Below are 22,343 nucleotides of genomic sequence, written 5' to 3'. Positions count from 1 at the left end.
TTGTCATACTTTTTAGACATGGCTAGCTCAACTAAGTCTGTGTTAATTCAACAAGTAATAAGATATTTTCTTTCCTTTCTCCTAATCCTCAAAGCTTGGGTGAGGATTTTCTCCATAAAATGCTTTTTTTTTTCCAGTCCATGTGCATGAAAAATATGGAGCAGGTTCTCCTGGACCCTGCTATTAATCAAAATAAAAAAATCAAACCATGGGCAACCAAAAAGTATTTCGTTATCGCCTATCGGGAGTTGACACGTGGCAGCTTCCACGTTCGTGGTTTAGGTGAGACTGAAACTTTCAGTTCGATCCGAAGTCCCCATCAACTCTGCTGGAGTCTGGAGATATAACCAAAATGTATTAGATCTTGGATTTATTTACGTAAAATTAAATTTCCTTTTTTTTTGGAAGAATAATTGGTAGTTATACAAATATGGTGAACTTTTATCTAAAACGAAACAAACTAATGGTATTACTTCTTTGTGTATGTGTGTTCATTTTTTATTTATATTTTTTAAAGTATAATACTGTTCGTTTACTTTTTTATATCTACATTTTGACAGACAAAGAATATAAATATTCTTAATTAGAATGAGTAAATAGGATTGATTATATTTAATTTTTTTTATTTACCACGTAGATCCATGACCTAAAAATTATTAATTTAAAGAGTCCATACAATTTTTTTTTCTTAGTTGAGAGTACATGGATATTTTTTTAGTACAAAAGAACTATATATATATATATATATATATATATATATATATATGCTTTCCTTAGTACAAAAGATTGATATGAATATAATAAAAAAAATTAAAAAAGTTTTATTATTTTAAGTAAAATTGATAAAAGTTTAACGGTTAGTCAGTTGGTTTAGATGAAAGAATATTTATGTAAAGACTATAATTGTAAAACTATTCATATAAAAATTAACTGTTTTAAATGTCTCAGCCCGCGCAAATAAGAGATTTTAGAAGATTATACACGTAAAAGCCGGTTCTTATAGTTTACCTGTCCAACCAACCTAGTCCACTTCAGGAAACACCATCAGTAGCCGTACGATCGTTATCGGAAATAATCCTACGTCCCCTAGATACCCACCTTCCACGTGGGCCCCGATCCGAAAGCCGAGTTTCTATTCTCCCCTTCGACGTCACCAGATCCGGTCCGGACTAGGTAGGAGCAGGTATCGGTCCGAACCGGCCCGCCCTCGTGCGCGCGCGTGTATTGGGTTATGTAAGGATCCCGACGTGGCATCAATTTACCGGGCTACTACTCCCTGCTCGGTCAAACTACCTTCCATCCCCCTCCCCTCGTCAGCTCCCCATCAAAAGACAACTATCCTGCTACCCACTCCGTCTCTTCTAGCTCACCAACCATAAGAACCTTCTTCTCCCATTCCTCTCCCCCAACAATTCACCAAATCCCCAAATCGCCATTTTATAATTCTCCCCTTTCCTTCCCAATCGATTGCTCGAACCTTTATTCGTCCTTCATCTTCCTCTTCCTCTTCCTCTTCCTCTTCCTCCACCGGAACGTTAACAATGGGGTCGGTTAATTCGCCATTGGAAGAGACAATCTTCCGATCGAAGCTTCCGGATATTTCGATTTGCAACCGCCTCCCACTCCACACCTACTGCTTCGAACGCCTCGCCGAGTTCGCCGACCGCCCCTGCCTCATCGACGGCGCCACCAACAAGATCCACAGCTACGCCGACGTCGACCTCGCCTCCCGCCGCGTCGCTGCTGGCCTCCGCCGGATCGGTGTCGGCCAGGGCGGCGTCATCATGAACCTCCTCCGCAACTGCCCGGAGTTCGTCTTCGCCTTCCTCGGCGCCTCCCGCCTCGGCGCCGTCGCCACCACCGCCAACCCGTTCTGCACCCCCGGCGAGATCCACAAGCAATTGGCTGCCTCCGGCGCCAAGGTCATCGTCACCGAGTCGTGCGCGGTCGACAAGGTCCGCGAATACTCGAAAGAGAAGGGCATCACGATCGTCACCGTCGATAACCCAATCGACGGATGCTGCCATTTCTCAGATCTACTCCAATCCGACGGCGCCGATCTCCTCCCCGAGGTCACCATCCAACCCGACGAGGTCGTCGCGTTGCCCTACTCCTCCGGCACAACCGGGCTCCCAAAAGGGGTCATGCTCACCCACCGCAGCCTCGTCACCAGCGTGGCGCAACAAGTGGACGGCGAGAACCCGAACCTCTACTTCCACGAGAACGACGTGATCCTTTGCGTGCTCCCGCTGTTCCACATCTACTCGCTCAACTCGGTGCTCCTCTGCGCGCTCAGAGTCGGAGCGGCGATCTTGCTCATGAAGAAGTTCGAGATCGCGGCGATGATGGAGCTGGTGCAGCGACACAAGGTGACGATCGCGCCGATCGTGCCGCCGATCGTGGTGGAGATCGCTAAGAGCCCGGTGGTGGCGAAGTACGACCTCTCGTCGATAAGGATGGTGATGTCAGGGGCGGCGCCGATGGGGAAGGACATACAGGATGCCTTCATGGCCAAGATCCCAAACGCCATGCTCGGCCAGGTAAGCGCGTTTCCCCTCCCACCGATTGACTCTAGGATGACTCCGTTTCACGCTCTTCTTGCACATTGGATGCTCGGTCGTTAGAAAGTTAAAAAAGTCCTCTCTCGCCATTAGTCTTTTTTTGGTCTGGTATTGAAACCGTCAGTACGGTCGAAGTCGTAGGGGAAACGCTTGTGTGAAACGTGGAACTCGTAGTCTCGAAGAATAATTCTTGGCGTAGTTAGTATCCCTTAAGCAATATAGCTTTAGCAAATGAGTTTTTTTAAATAAAAAGTGAAAAAAGATCAATTCTTATTCTTCATCTTTCTCGTTTCCAAACAGAGCTTAAAGGGCGTTTCTAGGGGAACTAGTTTCACTCATTTGGGGAATCGGGAATGCTTCACAAATCCCGAGGCAATGAGCTGATACTTCGGTGTCTCATTCTGTAGGGTAAACTGGTAATTTTGGCGTCTATTGCTCTCTGTAGAGATGTACTAAATTCTTGGGATTGTTCAAAATTTCGATGTTTTCTAATGACAATAACTTTTCTTTATTACGTGAAAACTAAAAGTACGGGGTTAAATGATATCGACCTATCTTTCTGACTGTTTTCTGATTAAAATCTCTCTGACGTTAATCATATGTGATTGGGATACATACCTACGTATGATTGCTCACAAAAGGATAGCGATCCATTCCATGCCTTTTCTTTTTTCCTTTGGGAATTAGCTGCCACTTGCAAGCAAAGGAGATGAATCGGACGAGCTCCGAATCTTCTAAATCCTTCTAATTTGCGCACTTTCCAGTAGAAAAGATGGGTGCTTCTGCCCCACCTCTCTCTCACAAATGATTGTCCCCTATAACCACCTATAAGTAGTCTCTAATGAAGTTGGACAACTAATCTTTAGTTACTAGATTTAATTTCATAATTTTTTTCACCGCTAGAATATACTAGATTAGTAAAATATATTGGAGGCTAATTACGATCTGTTGACAGGGATACGGGATGACGGAAGCTGGGCCGGTGCTTTCCATGTGCCTGGCCTTTGCGAAAGAGCCATTTGAGGTGAAATCCGGGTCATGCGGGACGGTGGTCAGGAACGCGGAGTTGAAGATTGTGGATCCCGACACAGGTGCGTCCTTGGGTCGGAACAAGCCCGGTGAGATTTGCATCAGGGGTGAACAAATCATGAAAGGTATGAGATCTATCCCATTCTTTGATCCATTCTGTTCAGGCTATTTGTACCGATAAAAAATAGTTTTTAAGTTTTAATTATGATAAGATTAAGCTCTTAAAAATCTAAGCAGTCAGTTTGGTTTCTTCTATTTAGAAATATATGTGTATTGAGAAATATATATTCGTTTAGATATTATATTTAAAGAAATAAATAGCTTGTTTGGTTAAATTTTTTTATAACACTGTATTTATTAAACACATATTTAGTTAGTTATTTTTTATAATAACACATTTAGTAAATAATTATTTAATTAGAGGAGAATAGAAGAGAGGAGTAAAGTTGAGTTAGGACCGATGATAAAAATGAGAGGAGGGGAGAGATGGTTGAGGTTTGGTTAGGATAGAAATGAGAGACAGAGATACATTGGAGTTAGATTGTGTTGAGATTAAAATGAAAAGAGAAATATAGGTCAAATTAGTCGAATTGGAATTGCCAGATTCTATCTTTTGACATCCATTTGATCCAAATAGATGTCAAAAGACTACAATTAGATTTATTCGTCTTTTAACATAGTATTTTTTAGATTTAGTGCACTAAATTAAATAATAATGTTTAGATTAGACACTGTATTTATTCATGCAGCATCTAGAAATTCTTTTAATCAAAGTGTTTTTATTTTTTTATGTATTAGATGCATAGATCTTATATTTATAATTTCAACTTCTATCACCTAAAAAGTCTTACGTATTAATAACTTCGTGAGTGGTACCCAATTATTATAACTCAGAATCTTAGCATATTGACACATGGGATAGTGATGGTTAACATAAAATAATTTTTTATAAGATAGATGGTTTTTGCTTGCCAATCCAAGGATTTTTTTTTTTTGTGTGTGGTTTTTTTGCTGCCCGCCGAATCTTTCAATTATAGGTATCAATTGATGGTTATTATGAAGGTGGACTGGAATTAAGCCTCACTTTCGTTACTCCATTTGAATTATAATGTTAGGTAAAAGCATGGATAGTTGATGACCAACCACACTAGTCTGATATTAATTGTTTTGACGATTAAAACCTTATCTACCTTATGGACGAAGAATCATTCTTTATTACCTATGGGGACTGGTTCTTAAAATATATCTTCCTATGAATACTTATTACTAACAACGGCTGTATTTCGCAAATCTTAAAGCTATCCTATAATATCTACATAAATTTTATAGCACACTTAACTACTACGACGAACTAATACCTTGTGCTGATATTAACATATACCTTGTGCTGATATTAACATATTTTACAATAATATGATATTTTTAAATTTTAAGAGCATAAAAAGATGTTTTATTCATTTTTTTTTATCATGATAGGTGCACCAAAAAAAAAATTTATTCTTGTTGGGTAGTTGCACCAGCAAAGTTTTCTTCTGAGGAACTCTTTGTTCTAGCGAATATATTACTAACATGTTGTAGGAAAAGACACCCAAGCACATAGACTCTTTTAAGACTCCACAAAATCTCTCGGGTAGTATTGGACCACAGAATTGGTCTTACTAGCTAATTAATTACATTTAGTAGCCAAATCAATACCAATCACCTTTTCTCCATGAACTCAAATACATTTTGGTAGTACGATCTCAAATTATGGAACTCGGTGGAGTTCTTGGGAATGTGTGAAATCACATCAAACACAGTATTTTCATTGCATGCATTGTACGTTTGTACATGCTTGCTGATGTGACCGAATCTAGGGTGTAGGAATAATTTCTGCACCTTGATAAATCTAACCAAAAGAGACCAAAATCTTGGAAATCTCAGCGTGTCTGAATTTTTCTGGTCTGATTTCCTGCGTTAACATTCAATACTTTCAAAATCTAGAATAATGAATGGTTTTAAACTTGTCTACTTGTTCATCAAGTGGTAGATTTATTGCTTTCCTTTCAGGTGGTCCAATCTAATGCCAGAAGTCATGAACATGCCTTTCATTTCTTGCTAATACATAGGATGGTCCACATGGTCTATGTCCTCCCATATCACTCTTGTTTGATTCTTTATCCTAATCGAGCTGGTAGTAGACGCAATCAAAAGTAATTAACAATTACTCATGTCTTGCATGTAGCCGAGTTCAATTCACCTTGTCAGATTCATGTAGCAGAAGAGCCTCAACTTCTAAAGAACTTTTATTTTATTTTTGATCAAAGAAGCTGAAGTCAGCTTATATTAGGACAACCAGACTCAGAGATTCAGACGAGCAATCAAAATTGAGGAGAGTACAAAGATCTCCTCAGAACATTAACTTCTAAAGAACTTTTACTTCAGAACATTAACTTCTCTCAAAACAAAAGCAGCAGATCGTCTCTAACCCCGGGTGCAGGATTTTTTTTTTTCAATATATTGTTCTTTTATTCTAAACTGCACTCCAATAAACACAAGACCATGTTTAGTAAAAACTTTGCCTCATTAACAAATTGTTTATTTATTAACCTTATTATTTGTTTACCATGAATCTGACAAGGTTACTATTTGATCGTTAGGCTATCTCAATGACCCAGAGGCCACAAAAAACACCATAGACAAGGATGGTTGGTTGCACACTGGCGACATCGGTTACGTGGACGACGATGATGAGATCTTCATCGTTGATAGGCTTAAGGAGATCATCAAGTATAAAGGGTTCCAAGTACCGCCGGCCGAGCTTGAGGCCCTGCTCATTACTCATCCAAGCATCAAGGATGCCGCTGTCGTACCGTAAGTATTGTTTTCCTTGTATTTCATCTAGTATTTACTGTTGTGCTAAGAAGTATGTTGTAGATGATTAGTTGATATACTAATGTTCTGGTTGACATCATTATTGCAGTATGAAAGATGAAGCTGCTGGAGAAGTTCCTGTTGCTTTTATTGTTCAGACAAAGGATTCTGAAATCACCGAGGATGAGATCAAACGATTCGTCTCACAGCAGGTATATATAACTTCAATCTTTTTATTTATATGAAATCAATTTTGTTTTATTTTTCATTGAAGAAGTTGGCATTTCAAATCTCTTTACTTACATCTGAATCTCTCTCTCAGGTGGTCTTTTACAAAAGAATCTATAAAGTTTTCTTTATCGACGCCATTCCAAAGGCCCCGTCTGGCAAGATCTTGAGGAAGGATCTGAGAGCAAAACTAGCAGCATAGTCTACTGTTATTGGTGAACATCCAGCCTCCCATACACATAGTACACCATTAAAGGTTTCCACAGTTTCCTCTTCTCTCCTCCCCATTAGGATATAGTGGAGAATTGTGTAATATTTCTCGTAAATTTGTGGGAATTAATTCTTTCAGGACATCGACATTAGAGTGGCTAAATTACTTAGGGGCGATTTGCTCTAGCTACAGATGATATTTTAAGTTCATTGTTGGTTGAGTATGTAATGTTCATATGGTGATATCATTATGGAAATTAATGACAGTGCTGTTACAGTTCACAATCATCCTATTTCTCTAATTTATTCTTTCTGCTCATTATATCTGTTTACAACTTACAAGTTGATCACTTTTATCACATTATAGAAGTTGATATAGGTTTTATATCAGGAATATTTATTGAAGCGCCCATGGCCTAATGGATAAGGCGTCTGACTTCTAATCAGGCGATTGTGGGTTCGAGTCCCACTGGGCGTGAACTTACATTTTACGTACTCCTACTAAATTTAGGTTCTTCCGAATAAACATACGTTTCTTTTAACTATATATTTATTGCACCGTACTATGCTATTGACGGCGGGCCTTTGGCAATTTGCCCAAGAGTTTTCACTGTAACCAAATTCAGCATACAAGATGAAAACAATCCAGAGGACTATCGATATTATGCAAGTGCAAAAAGGACAATCCGTGTGTAAGAATATTAAAAGTAATAGCATAAACAACACTTCCTCAATCGTTTTGGATTATCATAATTCATTTATCATCAACCAGGGCATAATAGGTGGTCATACTACACCACCATGCTGTTTGCTTTCCTAAAAGTAGGAAAAGAAAAGCAAAAGCACTAATCAAGCACAAAGTTTAGTTTCTGAGCAAAGGAAAGAAAGGAAAGCAGAGGCACCAAAGCATAAGCTTGAGGAGGTTATTGTCTCCGGACAATAGCGCACCACCTCCTCAAGGGTTTTACATGTAGAGGCCTTCAGGCACACCTTCCTTCTTCTTGAACATGACCTTCTCTTTGGCCTTCTTGAAGTCTGAATGTGTAACCTAAAAATACCACAAAACAGTAATCACTCTCTTTAAATACTTTTATTTGATGATTTAAACTGTCAAATACAATGTGTAAAGGTCATATTATTGAAAGTATGGGATGATCTGGATGCTAGAATGCGTAGGTCAAGCAAACTGTGAATATCAAGAGGGGTGTGTCAAAGTTTGAGAAGATTGCACGTGGTACAAGGTGGAACACGAAACTATGAGATGCCCAACACATCATGCCATATCTAGGTTAAGGGTCCCTATTTGATTTACCATTTAATACCAAACTCAACTGGTTGATTATTTAAATCAGTTTGGTCCTCAAATCAACTGCCTATTATAGTATACAATCATGCCTTCATTTTTCTACGAAAATTGTAGCGTACAAATGTATAATGCTCGTGTGTATGCTTGATCAACAGTCACAAACTAGGAACCAGAAGTAGGAGCACTCTACCTTCATTCTTCGTTCTCTTAAGGCAAGTAATCCAGCTTCAGTGCAAATTGCCTTGATATCGGCTCCAGAAAACTCATCCTTTGTCATCACAAACTCTTCTAGGTTCACATCATCTGCCAGCGTCATCTTGGCTGTATGGATCTGTACAGAGATCACCATTAGGAAGTATTAGAAGCACCGCTAAGTTTAATATTCATTCATTCCATTAAATCCTCACCTGGAAAATGCGTCGTCGTGTTTTAATATCGGGAAGTGGAAACTCAATCTTTCTGTCAATTCGGCCTGGTCGAAGCAAAGCTGGATCAAGGCTTTCAATGCGGTTTGTTGCAAGGATAACTTTCACATCGCCTCTTGAGTCAAAACCATCTAGTTGGTTCAGCAATTCTAACATGGTTCTCTGAATTTCACGTTCTCCTCCTGAATGAGCATCATACCTAAGGTAAAAGGGGGAAAAAGACAATGACCATCTCCAGCATGACAAATATATATTCAGTATAGAGATACTCTTCCATACATTCTTTAAGGATTCAAATTGTTTATATGCATCTTCATAAAAAATTTACAGCCTTCTTTACCAAGGATTCACATGCAAGTACCTCTTAGTACCAACTGCATCGATTTCATCAATGAAGACAATTGAAGGAGAAAGATCATCTGCCACCCTGAAGAGTTCTCTTACTAGCTTGGGACCATCGCCCAAGTACTTCTGAATCAACTCACTTCCAACAACACGCAAGAATGTTGCTGATGTTGAATTAGCCACAGCCTATAATAGTCAGGTTCAAATATAAGCACTAGCAACACTACGTGGTATGCAAGTTCAACACTGCGATCTGATTTCACAAAAGATCTCCAATGAAAATAAGAGCAAACAACTATCTATGACACTTAAAAAGAAGGGGGAAATATTAAAATAGATGTCTTTAGCCACTGAAGCATCTGTAAGAGATATTGAATGTGCTTGAGCTATGATGGACAAAAATGTACCAACCTTTGCAAGCAAAGTTTTTCCTGTTCCAGGCTCCCCATATAGGATAACTCCCTTAGGAGGCCTTATTCCAATATCCTCATACAACTCAGGATGGGTCAACGGAAGTTCGACTGCTTCTTTTATTTCCTGAATTTGGGCATCTAAGCCACCAATATCAGCATAAGATTCCAAAGGAGCCTTTTCGACTTTCATCACAGAAACCATAGGATCAACCTCATCTTGCAAAAGTCCAACGACAGAGAGAACCTGACAAAATATTAAAAATAACAGTTGGTAACCCATTACTAGGCTGCCGAGAAGCAAAAGAATCCTAAATAAATCCTCATGTTAAAAGGTAGACAATACTATCAGTCATGATGATGCTAATAAACAATTACAAACAAAATGGCAAAGTAAAAATAGGATATAGTTAACTGACAACTTGCAAGAGATCATAATTTAGCAAAAAATTAAGTACCAAATAATGCATTAACTTTCAGGATTATCCTTTCTCAAACTCAAACTTAGACAATTAATTATTGAATAATCTAAAGGGCAAATCAAGCATTCTGGAGGAACTTTCATTTATGAAATCACCAAATATAGCAAATGAAGATATCAAATCTGTAAAGAAGATTGAGAAATCCTTGCAGTGATACAAGACTCGTGCCTAGATGAAAGGAAGTATATATTTCATTGTTATGTCTGTGATTAGTACGCATATAAATAAATCTTGACAGTTAAGAACAAGGCAATCAGGTTGAACTGTAGAAATAACAAATGAAGACAATCAAATCTGATAAGTATTAGAAAATTTGGATTAGACATGCAACTGTTTTAAGTCCAATTTTAACTAGAATATAAGAATAACGTATTGTATCACTAACCAGATTCCACTAGTTAAAACAAAATTCCATTAACCATATAAATAATTTATCCTAGTACAGAAAGATTCCCATCCCTCACCAGGAACCATAAACTTGCACATCTTCGCCATGAGAGATAGTAGAAGGCCCTAGTTTCCTAACCCAAAAGATTCAGAGGTCTAAATCCCAAGAGTAGCAAAGCCCTAAATCGGAATTCCAAGTCTCGTCCTCCAAAACTCCCCAAATAGCAAAGTCAATACTACATCCACCGAAAATATCAATGGATCAAACCAATAATTACCTTTAAACAACTTACATACCAACACTAGAGCACAAATCTAAAACCGGACGCATCAATAGATCAGGAAACTCACCTTATTATGCATGAGAATGGCGCAACCGGGCTCGAGCTGATCCTTATCAACAAAGGATAAGATACTGACATAGTACTCGGGCCCGACGGACGACGACACGATCGCATGGTTCTCATCGATAAGCTCCTCGAGATTCCCGACGCTCATCGGCGATCCACGAAGATCATCGACCTTAGATCTATCCTCCTCGCTCTTGTCCTCATGAGGGCGGAGCCTCTCCTGGTTCGCGACGAACTCCTCCTCCATGAGGAGGTAATCCTTGATCCGCTCAAGCTTGAGGAGGCGAAGCCGGCACTTAGAGAGCGGGGTAACGACGGGGAGGCGAGCCGCCGCCTCGGGTCCCTTCTGCTTCCTCTGTTTCCGGCCGACACGAGAAGGCGGCGCCGCTGGCTCGAACTTCTTGTCCTTCTTGTCACCATCGTGCTTCCGGTGGTCGCCGGACTGCTTGCCCATTCCACCGGGGGTTCCCTGACCCATGGCTACCTTCAACGGTTTCTAGGGTTAGGGTTGGGTTTGAGAGGGGAGAGGAGAGAGGAGGAGAAGCAGAATACGAAGAAGGATCAAATGCTTGGATCACACGGAATGGTAATTAAAAGATGGAAGCGTTAATGGATCCTATAATTCTCTTGCAATTATATCCATATTGTGATCCAATAACCCGATAAATTGGGTAGCAATTAAGCCCGGCCTGCCTAACTAAATTAATTGGGCCATCCTGCCTCAACTTGTGTAATATATTTACGATATAATAAATATAAAAAGAGAGTATATTTCAAAATTTTAGAAAAGGAACATTTTGTTAATCTGATGAGAAGTGTTGTTATAAATCTTTTTTGTGAAAATTTTGTTAAACTTTTACTTGAAAAGAAAAATGGCAACATTGGCTAAAAGGCTAACATGGTGGCTAGAAAAGCATGAGATAATTCTAAGCTACCTTACTGTTTTACGAAATGATCAACCGATAATAACTAGTATATACTTATAGCAGCATGGAGACATAAGAATATTGCAATGCCAATAAGGCAAACTCAATTCTGCATGCTTCAGCAGCATGTACGAATCCTCATTTGCAAAGTAGACAAGCATTAAGAAAAAAGATGAGGTTTTTGTTGAAAATTAGTTCGAATCAAGAAAGTCGTTCAAACGGGTTAAGAACGTTTCAACAGTGTTTGTTGCAAATTGCTAGGTATTAGGATATAACATAGGATTTTTCTTTGGTATTGATATTAGATTTACTAATATTTAGTTTACTCAAATCTTTTGTTATTCTTTTGGGATGTTTGAAAATCACTTTCGCTGCCCTTCACCTTTCCATAGAGTTAACACAACAAATTAGTATCAGAGCATAGCAGTATTCAACCACTCTCACCTACAAGGAAGAAGGATGACTAGCTTGAATTGGCTCTCGCTTTGTTGTGGTTAAAGTTGAGTCTTTTTCTTGGATTCTCGCTTAAAGAGAGCTTGACTAAAAACAAAGAATGTAGCAGAATGATCACTAAATAAATACAAATAGGTGCAAATCCTGATATTACCAAAGCCCACTTTGTTCTCTCGCTCTGCTCGCTGCACTCCTTGCTCACGGAGCAGCAATAGTCTTATACTTGAGGCGAAACCTACTTATACAAATTTTAGCCCCAGAAGTTAATGGAACATTAATTGTGTAACTGTGGTAATTGACTAATCAAATCATTTCTTCTCTCTTTAATAAAACACTGCTTCTGTTAGGAATTCAACAAGTGGGATATATATTGTCATTTGGAACTAGCAAGACCACTAAGCCTGTTCATGAGATTCTTAAACAACCTAGTCAATCCATTTTTTTTTTTATACAAAAAGATGGGCCAAAGAGTTAGATTTGTTGATTAATTTGTGAAGATCTAACACTTCTATGGCTATCTTGTGGAAGTTGTTTAGGTAAATCTACTCCATTGGTGCAAAATCCAGAAACTTTCTCCTTGGAAGCCACTATGAAATCGTATGATGCTTCTTGTACCTCATGATATCTTGTCATATTTTAAACTCATAGCATTATATACAAAGAAGGAATTTTGTTGAAGGTAATGACTTCTTTAATCCTACTTCAAGTCATGAAGCACTGCAAGTTCTAAGAGGATAGATAGATCTCAGGATCCAAAGTTGTGTATTAGAAATAGGTACTCCAACAACTCTGCTGACTTAAGTAGAAGAAAAGTACAAGGTCAAATGGCTGACATAGGCTACTGTCTCATTCTAACTGCCCTTGTGACTTTTTTTTTAAAGTCAACCAAAGTTACCTACTGTAGATCTTTGATCAGATGCAAGGGTTCTTCCAGCTCTTAGAGTTCTGTGCTAATTGCAACTCAACACGTATCATTAGAATATACTTCATTACTATACTAATAGACAAATAATAAAATCAGGCTATCGAGATTTGAACTTATAACAAAAATCTAACTTCAATCATTAGAAAAGGCTATTAAAGAGTCTTAAAAGAATTCTGAATTAATACTGTATTTAGAGAAGATCAGCAACTAATTAATCTTGTATTTAAGGCCAAATGACCATTTTCTCCCGTATCTTTGTAATCTTTCACATTTTTAATTCTCAGCCCAGCTGAATTCAGCAACTCCTTTTCTTAAAAAAATGTTAAAGTAATTGATCCATAATATATATTATGTTTTTAATAAGAACGACATTAACAACAGATAAGGTAAAAAAAAAAGACCATAAATTAGGTTGACAAACTTCATAAGGATCACATCAGGTCACATCAAGCCAACTAATCTCTCTCTCCTTTTATCCTATAAAGCATGAAGGCATCATCTACAGTTTGCATCACCAGCACGAGAGAGAGAGAGAGAGAGAGAGAGATGGGTAGAGCTCCATGCTGTGACAAAGCTAGTGTAAAGAGGGGGTCATGGTCTCCTGAAGAGGATGCAAAGCTCAAGGCTTACATGGAAGAGAATGGAACTGTTGTCAATTGGATTGCTCTTCCTCAGAAGATTGGTAAGTACTACTGCTCACCAAAGAAACACCCTTGAGAAACTAATCTTAAAAATGCCATTGAATTAGTTTATCCAATTAATCTTTATGTCATGATGGAAAACTGCAGGGCTTAGGAGATGTGGGAAAAGCTGCAGACTGAGATGGCTAAACTACCTAAGGCCTCACATTAAGCATGGAGACTTCTCACCAGAGGAAGATAACATAATTTGCAGCCTCTACATCAGCATTGGGAGCAGGTATTAGAATCTCTTCTTACACATCCCCACATTCATAAACAAACTAAACTGTTAATTCTAACAGTCTCATATGTATTAGGTGGTCAATAATAGCTGCCCAGTTACCAGGAAGAACAGATAATGACATCAAGAACTACTGGAACACCAAACTGAAGAAGAAGCTACTTGGAAGGCGGAGAGATTGTCGAGAGCAAAGCGAAGGGTCTGATGAGAACACCGAGAGCGAAAACAACTCGCGAAATCTTAGCACATCAGCCCTTGAAAGGATTCAGCTCCACAAGCAACTCCGAGGACTCAACCACTCCATTTACCACCATCACAACCCTTTTCTTTGGCCAAATAGTATGTTGCAAAGCCAAGGTAACAGTACCACCAATGGAACAGTGGCAGACTCTTCTTCATCTCAAGTTGAACATAGCAGCCAACTTAGTTCCCTGAATGCAGATACTGTGGAAAATTTTGAGGGATCTAGCTTCGATGGTCTCTCTTTGAATTCTACCTCAACGAATTCGAGCATTAATACAGTTGAAGCCGAGCTCCAAGACTTGCTCTACAGGGAGGAACAGAAGCCAAATGAATTAGACTCTAGTAAAGAGAAGGATTGGTGGGTTAATTGGGAGGAAAAAGTACAATTCGGCTCTTGGCCTTACTTTGATGATACCAGTTCAGATCTGATGATTCAAGAGTACGTTTCTCCGTATGATCTATAGACACATAAATCAAGATCAACGACTTGAATCAGATGAAGGATTGGTTTGTGATTTGTTCTGCGGTTCTAGCTTTGTGCATATTAGTAAATAAAGATGGCTAGATTTATTCCTATGTAACTTATCTTTTCCATGGTATCACCCACCTGCAAGTGAAGATCGACTCGTTGATTGCAAGCTCATTATTTGTGGTAAAAGATATGAGTTATAATTGTCCCTAGAAGTCTCTTTCCCTGACTCTTTTGTATATTTTTTGGTTGCTGATGTTAGCTTATTAATCTTTTTTTTTTTCTTTTAAGAAAGAAAAAAAGGAAGAAGTATAGTATATGTATTAATTATAACAAATGATTTAGTGGCAAATCAAATGGGTGATGACTATAAAAAGTTCCACATAGCACCAGCATTCGCTCGTTAAACCATATATATCCAACAGCCAAACATGTGGACACTTAAAAAGGAACAAGATCATATGTTTAACAACAAGTTACCAACTACAGCTCAGTAATACATCTCGCTAATTTCTTCAGTCGCGCCAAAGATTTAGAAAACAAAAATTTATCTGATGAAAAAGAAAAAGCATCTCGCGAAATTCCTCAACTATCAGAGTGTCACCAGCCCAGAAGCAAAAGCTTCAACAAAGCCATCCGAATGTAGAGACCGTTCTTCGCTTGTCTAAAGTAAGCAGCTCTAGGATCACTATCAACATCCACTGTAATCTGCAAAACAGTAAGGTAACTCCATGAGATCAATTTAGAGATAAAGCTGCTTCCCTGCCTATTCACATTAATCAGATTCCACTTCATCAAAATTGTATTAAGTAGTAAAACCTCACGACTCAAATTATGAAAATTTGCAATGAACTGAAATAACTTGCATTTGTCCTCTTGTACATCAGGTTCAATAAAAAGTTATTTGAGCATGGTCCGAATTTTTAAAGAACAATGAAGATAAAAAGGAGATCAATAATGTTTTTTTTTTCTAGCAGACCTCATCAAGCCTGGGAAGAGGATGCATGATAACAGCATGTTTCGGCAACACATCTAGCACTTTCTTATCCACAATGTACTTCCCGCGAGCTGCTTCGTAGAGATCTATCCTCTCGCCAAATCTTTCTTTCTGGATGCGTGTTTGATAAACAACATCACATTTTGAAGCCACCTCCAATAAATCTGAGCTTTCTTGCCATTCTACTCCCATTGATGTTAAGTAGTCCTTGATATCATCCTATAAGAAGCAACACACACGAGTCATCTCTCAAGTCAATACAGAAATTATCTTCATATCCGAAAAAAAAAAATAGATGGGAAGAGCATCATGATGAGATTTGGTCTATATTGTAGTAGCTAAAATATCAAAAAATGGACTAATGGTAAGAATAATACCTTCATCTTTACAACATCTGGGGAGACAAGGTATATCTTGACATTCTTGTATTTGGCAATTAAATAGGCCAAAGAACGAACAGTCCTTCCATTATTAAGATCTCCAACCAGGCCAAGTGTAATGCCGTCCAGTCTACCTATTTCTCTTTTTATAGTGTACACATCCAACAGAGCCTGCATAAACAAGAGAGCAGAAAAGGTTCACAAAATGATAGCACAAGACTCGCACACAAAGAAAAGGAGATCAACTTCTTAATGCAAGGCACGAAGTGTATGAGGATGTGTTAGGCACCTGATAGGCTACCGCTAAATTGAAAAATGATCTCCAGTATATCCTTCTTGTTAAAACTCAGACACATTATTGCATGGAGAAAGTTATATTCATATATCCAAGTGGATAATAATAATTTTCCAACAGCTCACATTTCTCCACAAGTTATCTCGTGCAAACAATTAAGTGTCTTGATTTCTGATGAAGTTATATGATTTCTCAGAGTTAAAAACAATGAACAGAATGTTGTTGAGAATTGGAAATGCCCTAAATACATTCACATTATTCTGGACTTTATCTACACAATCTTCTTATCGGGCCACGGGATCCGATATGAACCTAACAAAAGTCTAAAGAAATTTTAATGAGCATTATAAATTAAACTATTTCAATGCAAGAATTTGTTTCACTTGCAACATCTCAGTCGCCATACCTGCGTAGGGTGCTGCCCTGGCCCATCCCCGGCATTAATAACCGGAATGCTCGCGGTGGCCGACGCTCTTCTCGCCGCACCGCTTTCAAAATGCCTCAAAACAATCACATCCGCATAACCCTCAACAGTCCTAATAGTATCTACAACCAAAATTTCCACTCCTCAATCAAATTAACTTCTTTTTGTTTCTTTGTTGAAAGAAAAGAACTAAATCGGCGAATAGGTACCACCTTCGAGGGTTTCCCCCTTGGCAGCCGACGAGAACTCCCTCGCGTTCTCCGTCGTCAACACCTCCCCGCCCAGCCGCTTCATCGCCGACTCGAACGACAGCCGGGTCCTCGTCGACGGCTCGTAGAAGAGAGTAGCCATCAGATACCCCCTCAAGATTTGGCTCCGGGGGGAATTCTTCTCCACCTCCTCCATCTCGTGGGCCACTTCGAAGATATCATTCAGGATGTCCCGATCGAACTGCTGGGAATCAATCACGCCGTCAAGATGAAATCTTTTTGTCCCAGGAATCTGGACGCCGGAAGAGTGGCATCGATTTGGCGAGGGTTTTGGAGAGGAGAGCGGATTGAAGTTGGTGGGGGGGAGAGTGAGCGGATTGAAGTTGGTTCGAGGATTAGCGGTTAAAAAAGTTGAAGGCGGTGGAGATAAAGCCATTGGGTTTGCGCACAAAGTTTTGAACGGTTTTTGGCTGCCGGCGGCGGAGGGTATGGTAGGAGAACAGGGCACTTTTATAAGCACAAAAGAAGTGGGATAAATCCCCAAATTCTTAATAAATCATATCCGGATAATGACATTTAGATCCTTTTTAATATATGATGTTCTTATAATCGGGAAATTTACAAAAAACCTCCTCACCTATGGGTTATTTTGATTTAATCCTATCGCCTTTTCTAAACAGCCCCTGCGTTTAAAAAAAATATATTTATTTAATAACTTATGTTAATATATAAAAATTTAGAAAATAATATTTGATCCTGAGTTGACTTGAAGTAATGAAAGTTTTTAGGTTATCTTCGTCCAATTCTCCTTTTATAAGTTTTATATTTGTAATTTTAAATTATTTATATATTAATAGTCATTCAAATTGTATCCTATAAGACTATTTTAATAACTCTACGAGTATGATTATTTAATTTTTGTGATGGTAATATTAGGGTGTTAAGATGTTAGCAATAGAGTTTTTTTTAATTAAAATAGTAGAGTATTAATTGGATATCTTTTGTATAAATTTCGAATCCAAAGGTATACAATATTGGGGAAAAAATTGTCTCAAAATTTTTCCAATTATTTTATACTCTACGATTAGAAGAAAATATAATAAATTTTAATGGGTTGTGATGTTTTTGTCACGAGTAATGTATTAATATAAGAAGATAGCTAACGAAAATAGATGGACAAGCTCTAGTATTAGATATAATTATATTAATATGTCTGAATTATTACACATTTTAATATGCTTTCTTCTATTTTCTTTTTGTACTTATTAACTTCATAGACTATGAAAAAATCTTTTACTTTCTGATACGTTATAAAGAACATCAAATATCTATTATAAACTTAATGAGCACATAGAGTTTATATGTAATATTCTCTAATTAGTTGACTCAAAGTCTCAATTAAATTTAGAGAGTATTTAGTCGTCGTTGTTAAATTTTTATCTACCTTTGATGATTGGTCGTAGAAAATAAATTAGAAAAAATAAATTTTTACCGTTCAAAAGAAGCTCTACTTTTTAACTTTAATGTTTTTTTTTTGGGTTGAAGAAACTCATTTTATTAAAGTCTAAGTCATTTATTTTAACACACGCTTAGTATATTTATCTGCTGGAGAGTTCATACTGTAAGTTGTGGATGAGATAGATAGATCACATCGCCTTCTCATATAGGTAATCGATTGTGTAGATGAGGTCGTGGTCGATGACATTGTTGAATGGAAGTAGGCCACCTAAAAGGGAAAGAGATGCAACTTTTCTTTGCCCATAAAATTAATAATGATCATGACCTCCCCCAGCTTTCCAACCTCCTTCCTTGAGAGGTCCCCCGAGAGCTAAAGAAGACCTTCTTCTTTCTCCAAGCACTGAGGTAGACATCTTCTAGTAGTCATGTACATACATACATATATATATATATATATACATACATACATATATATATATATATATATATATATATATGTTGTTACCCATATGTACAATGTCCCTACTACTTTTTTTAATAATAGATGAACCAAAATAAGTGCATATATATATATATATATATATATGTTAAAAAATTTATGCTCGAATATGTGGATTTCCCTTGGTTATTTGTGTGTGTGAGAGAGAGAGAGAGAGAGAGAGAGAGAGAGAGAGAGAGAGAGAGAGAGAGAGAGAGAGAGAGAGAGAGGAATCAGTTGTACTATGATCATTATGCCCCTCATGCATGCTCACCATTCTCCTAATGTGACAGCACAAGTTGCCTTCTCTTGTCTCCCTCTTCCTTCCTTACCTTCATCTCTTCTGGTCCCTCCCTGATATGTCATTGTGAACAATGTGAGATTGGAATGCAAGTGTTTGATTCCAATTTCCTGAGAATAATATAACCTATGTACATCAAGGAATTTACCAATTGCCCATGGGAAGCAAGAAAAGGACTGGACAAATGGAGGTGAGGGGGACAAACTAGGGGTATTTTAGGAAACTCAAGCTAACACCATCTCCACCATAGGGTCTCTCTCTCTCTCTCTCTCTCTCTCTCTCTCTCTCTCGTACAAAGGCAACTACTGCAACATTACAGCACCCAGCAGCCATTTATCTCTTTCTTTTCAGCAACCAAGAGGGTAGTAACAGGAGAGGGATAATAATAATAATCATCATCATAAAGAAGAGGGGAATCCCCACCCTTCAAGGAGAGGGAGAGCAAGTCCACACCTCTCTCACACTTCAATCTTTCTTTCCTAATGGCCCATCTGGACCTGGACCTAGAGTTTACTTGGGTGTGGGAAAAGAATGAAAGGAAACAAGGAAAGAGAAGGCAAGGAAAGCTAGGTGTCTTCAGATATGCATCATCCATCCAACCAAACTCTCTCTCTCTCTCTCTCTCTCTCAACAGAACTACTGCCCAACTTCCCAGAAATGCCCCCTGCAGCCAAGAAAACTCTCCACCTCCCTCTACCAAGGAGGAAAACTCTAACCCAGGGCTACCCACTTCCTGTTCCAGATTAACATGGGCCTTTTGGGGTTTTCTTGCTCAGGGTCAGACCTCTCCTAGAGAGAGAGAGAAAACTCGCCCCCCCCTTCACCTTTATTTTCCTCCATTATCTCATCTACCCCCTCCATTGCCAAGGTTGCTTTTTTTTTTTTTTCTTCTTTTTCCTCTCTTTCTATATATCTTATTCTACTTGTTCTCTTCCTCCTCAACTTCTCCTTCCTGTTGAGGTCTAGGCGGTGGGGATGAAGAAGGTGAGGGGGGTGCCCATGGAGCCATCACCATCTTCCTCTTCATACCCAGGTGGGGAGGAGGCCAGGGCGAGGTTCAAGCACATGAGCCTGCTGCAGGATTATGTGGAATTGATGAAGGTGAGACCTTGGGTGTTTATCCCCCCTTTTTTGTGTTTTTTTTTGTCAACTGAAGTAGTTCAAGATATGTGTTGCTTTGCATCATGGATTTATTTGACTGGTTGGTATTGGAAATTTTTGATGGGGTTTTCGTTCGATTGGCTTGGTTATTAGCTGTTTTATGTTGGAATTTTTTTTATTGTGATGTTATTATTATTATTTGTAGGGTTGTAAACTGGTTCACGATTCTCCAAGATGTCTAGGGTTTCAATTCTAATTTCTAGTGTATATGTAGTAATTTTCTAGGTGATATTTTATGATGGGTTTTCCTTGGTTTTTTCTTTTTTGGGATTTTTTTAACTGCTAGATCTTACATTCAAAGATGGGATCTATTTTGGCAGATTTTTATGAAGTTTTCTCTAATATTGGTATTTCCTACAGGAGGTAGAGTTCAGTATTTTCTACAAATTTTGTAGAAGCTTGATGCGTTTTCCTCTGTGAAATATCTCCTTTTAATTTCAGTTTAAATTAGTCGATCACTTTTCTTTATGTTGCCCTTATCAAGAAATTTCCTTAAAATTAGCTTCATTAGATTAACTCTTTTTGAGTTTCCAACTCAATGTATTCCTGTGAATTTTGGACTGGATTTGCTTCTCTTTTCCTAAGAATTGGTATTTGTAATCCATGCCATTGCTATTCCATGAAAGAATTTTTGCTATAAATTCTAACGATTCTATCTTTTCTCAGGAAACAGACGTGAAAAGGAAGCGATCGCTGAAGGCAAAGCAGAACAAGCTTAAGCTTCTCGCTGAAGTCAAGTACTGTCAATTTCTTCTTACTTTCGAAATTTACTGCTTTTGATCTTCAAGTTTGCAATATCTAACGATTATTGGTAATTCATGATGACCTAGGTTCTTGCGAAAAAAATTCAAATGCTTATCGCAAAACCCCTCTCAGACAACCCAGTACAAACTGAAGAAACAAACACAAGAAGTACCACACTCATGGCTTAACGGCGACCATCTGCCAAATCAAATTATTCATGATGAAGTCCGAATCAGTGACACGCCTTCAAATGGAAAAGAAGTTGCTACTCCAAGAACATCTGCAGTAATAGACTTGAATCAGGTCTTGCTACCGGTAATAATTTGAAAACCTTATTTGCAAATTACATTCATGTATCATTCTAGATTACATGGACAAATGGTTTTCTCTAGCAGAATGGTGAGGAAATGGAGGAGTTCCATGTCAACTGGGAGCCAGTGAAAGCCAATGACACAAAGAAATGTTTGATGGAAGGTGAAACTGTGGCTAATGATCTAAAGCTGTCAGTCTGTCGGGATGCAGGGAATGGAGCAAACCGGGTCAGGAAGAGAAAAATTACATGGCAAGATCAAGTAGCCTTGAAAGTGTAGATTATTCTTGTATGAGATAAAATGTTCAGTACTTCACTGTTAGCTGCAAATACTTGTCTTGTAACAGGAATTCTCAAGGAATAGATATGCCCCTCTACATAGTAGAATTGTATCATCCAAATGTTATACACTTTCATATGATCTAACAATCCATTCTTTCATGCATCAATGAGGATGGCTTGCCTTTCTTAAGCAGGTGATCTTAGAAAGGATCATGATTATGGACTTGGCTTCTATGAGGATTAATTTCAGTGAGTATAGATTGACAGAGTTAACCTCTTTGTTATTTTCGCGAAGAGAACAACCTGAAGCTCTTTGATTGTGACCAGTCAGATTTGTTATAGGGAAGACTAGTAGGAGTTTTCATCTTGCAGTTCGTATTAATGAATGATTCTTTCTTTTTCTTTTTTCAAATTCAGTTGTGGTTTAGATGTCGGTCTGATGTACTTTTGAAATAGAATAATTTTCTGGATTATGAAGGATGTAATTAATGTCCAAGGTCCATCATGTGGACTGCAAGGTAATAGTGAACTTATTGTTAATTTGAATCTTTGTTGTCATCAAGTTTTCTAGAGCTTTTGTTATAAAACAATTGGATTCAAATACTGATGTAGACTTTGATTTCCAAGTATATTCAGAGGATGCAGGATTCTTTGGTTGTGGCAAATAAGGCTGTGAGATTCAATTTAAAGAAAGGCGAGCATAGATGCAGACTATGCTAAACAATCATAAAATTATGTTGCAAGCCATGGATAGCCTATGCAGCAAAAGTTGAGGGAAAAA

The 22,343-nt window shown here is 38.2% G+C and overlaps 5 protein-coding genes and 1 non-coding gene across 8 annotated transcripts; 4 read left to right on the top strand and 2 right to left on the bottom strand.

The window, feature by feature from the left end:
- The first annotated feature begins 1,308 nt into the window (after positions 1-1,308).
- LOC140794692 (4-coumarate--CoA ligase 3-like) lies at positions 1,309-7,169 on the top strand. Its single transcript, XM_073146824.1, has 5 exons — positions 1,309-2,540; positions 3,517-3,715; positions 6,230-6,443; positions 6,553-6,655; positions 6,766-7,169. Exons 1-5 carry the CDS (start codon positions 1,542-1,544, stop codon positions 6,871-6,873), a joined length of 1,623 nt encoding a protein of 540 aa, XP_073002925.1. The 5' UTR covers positions 1,309-1,541; the 3' UTR covers positions 6,874-7,169.
- Positions 7,170-7,286: 117 nt separating this feature from the next.
- TRNAR-UCU (transfer RNA arginine (anticodon UCU)) lies at positions 7,287-7,359 on the top strand. Its single transcript has one exon. It is a non-coding gene; the product is annotated as a tRNA-Arg (tRNA).
- Positions 7,360-7,607: 248 nt separating this feature from the next.
- Positions 7,608-11,194, bottom strand: LOC140794766 (26S proteasome regulatory subunit 4 homolog). The gene is made up of 6 exons (XM_073146936.1): positions 10,588-11,194; positions 9,369-9,614; positions 8,974-9,143; positions 8,595-8,811; positions 8,378-8,518; positions 7,608-7,929 (listed from the first exon to the last, which is right to left on the bottom strand). The coding sequence occupies exons 1-6, from the start codon at positions 11,062-11,064 to the stop codon at positions 7,846-7,848; spliced, it is 1,335 nt and encodes a 444-aa protein (XP_073003037.1). The 5' UTR covers positions 11,065-11,194; the 3' UTR covers positions 7,608-7,845.
- A 2,212-nt stretch (positions 11,195-13,406) lies between these two features.
- LOC140795559 (transcription factor MYB36-like) lies at positions 13,407-14,731 on the top strand. 2 transcript variants are annotated; one of them, XM_073148203.1, is made up of 4 exons: positions 13,422-13,572; positions 13,679-13,808; positions 13,888-14,168; positions 14,253-14,731. In XM_073148203.1, exons 1-4 carry the CDS (start codon positions 13,437-13,439, stop codon positions 14,516-14,518), a joined length of 813 nt encoding a protein of 270 aa, XP_073004304.1. In that variant the 5' UTR covers positions 13,422-13,436; the 3' UTR covers positions 14,519-14,731. The 2 variants fall into 2 exon arrangements, with proteins under 2 accessions (XP_073004303.1, XP_073004304.1); XM_073148202.1 differs by having other exon boundaries at positions 13,407-13,572; positions 13,888-14,731.
- A 169-nt stretch (positions 14,732-14,900) lies between these two features.
- Positions 14,901-17,396, bottom strand: LOC140795558 (aspartate carbamoyltransferase, chloroplastic). The gene is made up of 5 exons (XM_073148200.1): positions 16,832-17,396; positions 16,602-16,741; positions 15,898-16,071; positions 15,503-15,739; positions 14,901-15,231 (listed from the first exon to the last, which is right to left on the bottom strand). Exons 1-5 carry the CDS (start codon positions 17,262-17,264, stop codon positions 15,124-15,126), a joined length of 1,092 nt encoding a protein of 363 aa, XP_073004301.1. The 5' UTR covers positions 17,265-17,396; the 3' UTR covers positions 14,901-15,123.
- A 2,019-nt stretch (positions 17,397-19,415) lies between these two features.
- LOC140795065 (uncharacterized) lies at positions 19,416-21,675 on the top strand. 2 transcript variants are annotated; one of them, XM_073147424.1, is made up of 4 exons: positions 19,416-20,166; positions 20,893-20,963; positions 21,057-21,285; positions 21,366-21,675. In XM_073147424.1, the coding sequence occupies exons 1-4, from the start codon at positions 20,041-20,043 to the stop codon at positions 21,558-21,560; spliced, it is 621 nt and encodes a 206-aa protein (XP_073003525.1). In that variant the 5' UTR covers positions 19,416-20,040; the 3' UTR covers positions 21,561-21,675. The 2 variants fall into 2 exon arrangements, with proteins under 2 accessions (XP_073003525.1, XP_073003526.1); XM_073147425.1 differs by having other exon boundaries at positions 19,811-20,166; positions 21,057-21,273.
- Positions 21,676-22,343: the final 668 nt, after the last annotated feature.

This window comes from Typha latifolia, chromosome 9 (genome assembly GCF_019914945.1).
Source record: "Typha latifolia isolate L0001 chromosome 9, TyphaL0001v2, whole genome shotgun sequence".
In the NCBI taxonomy this organism is placed as follows: domain Eukaryota; kingdom Viridiplantae; phylum Streptophyta; class Magnoliopsida; order Poales; family Typhaceae; genus Typha; species Typha latifolia.
This window is presented reverse-complemented; position numbering and strand designations above follow the sequence as displayed.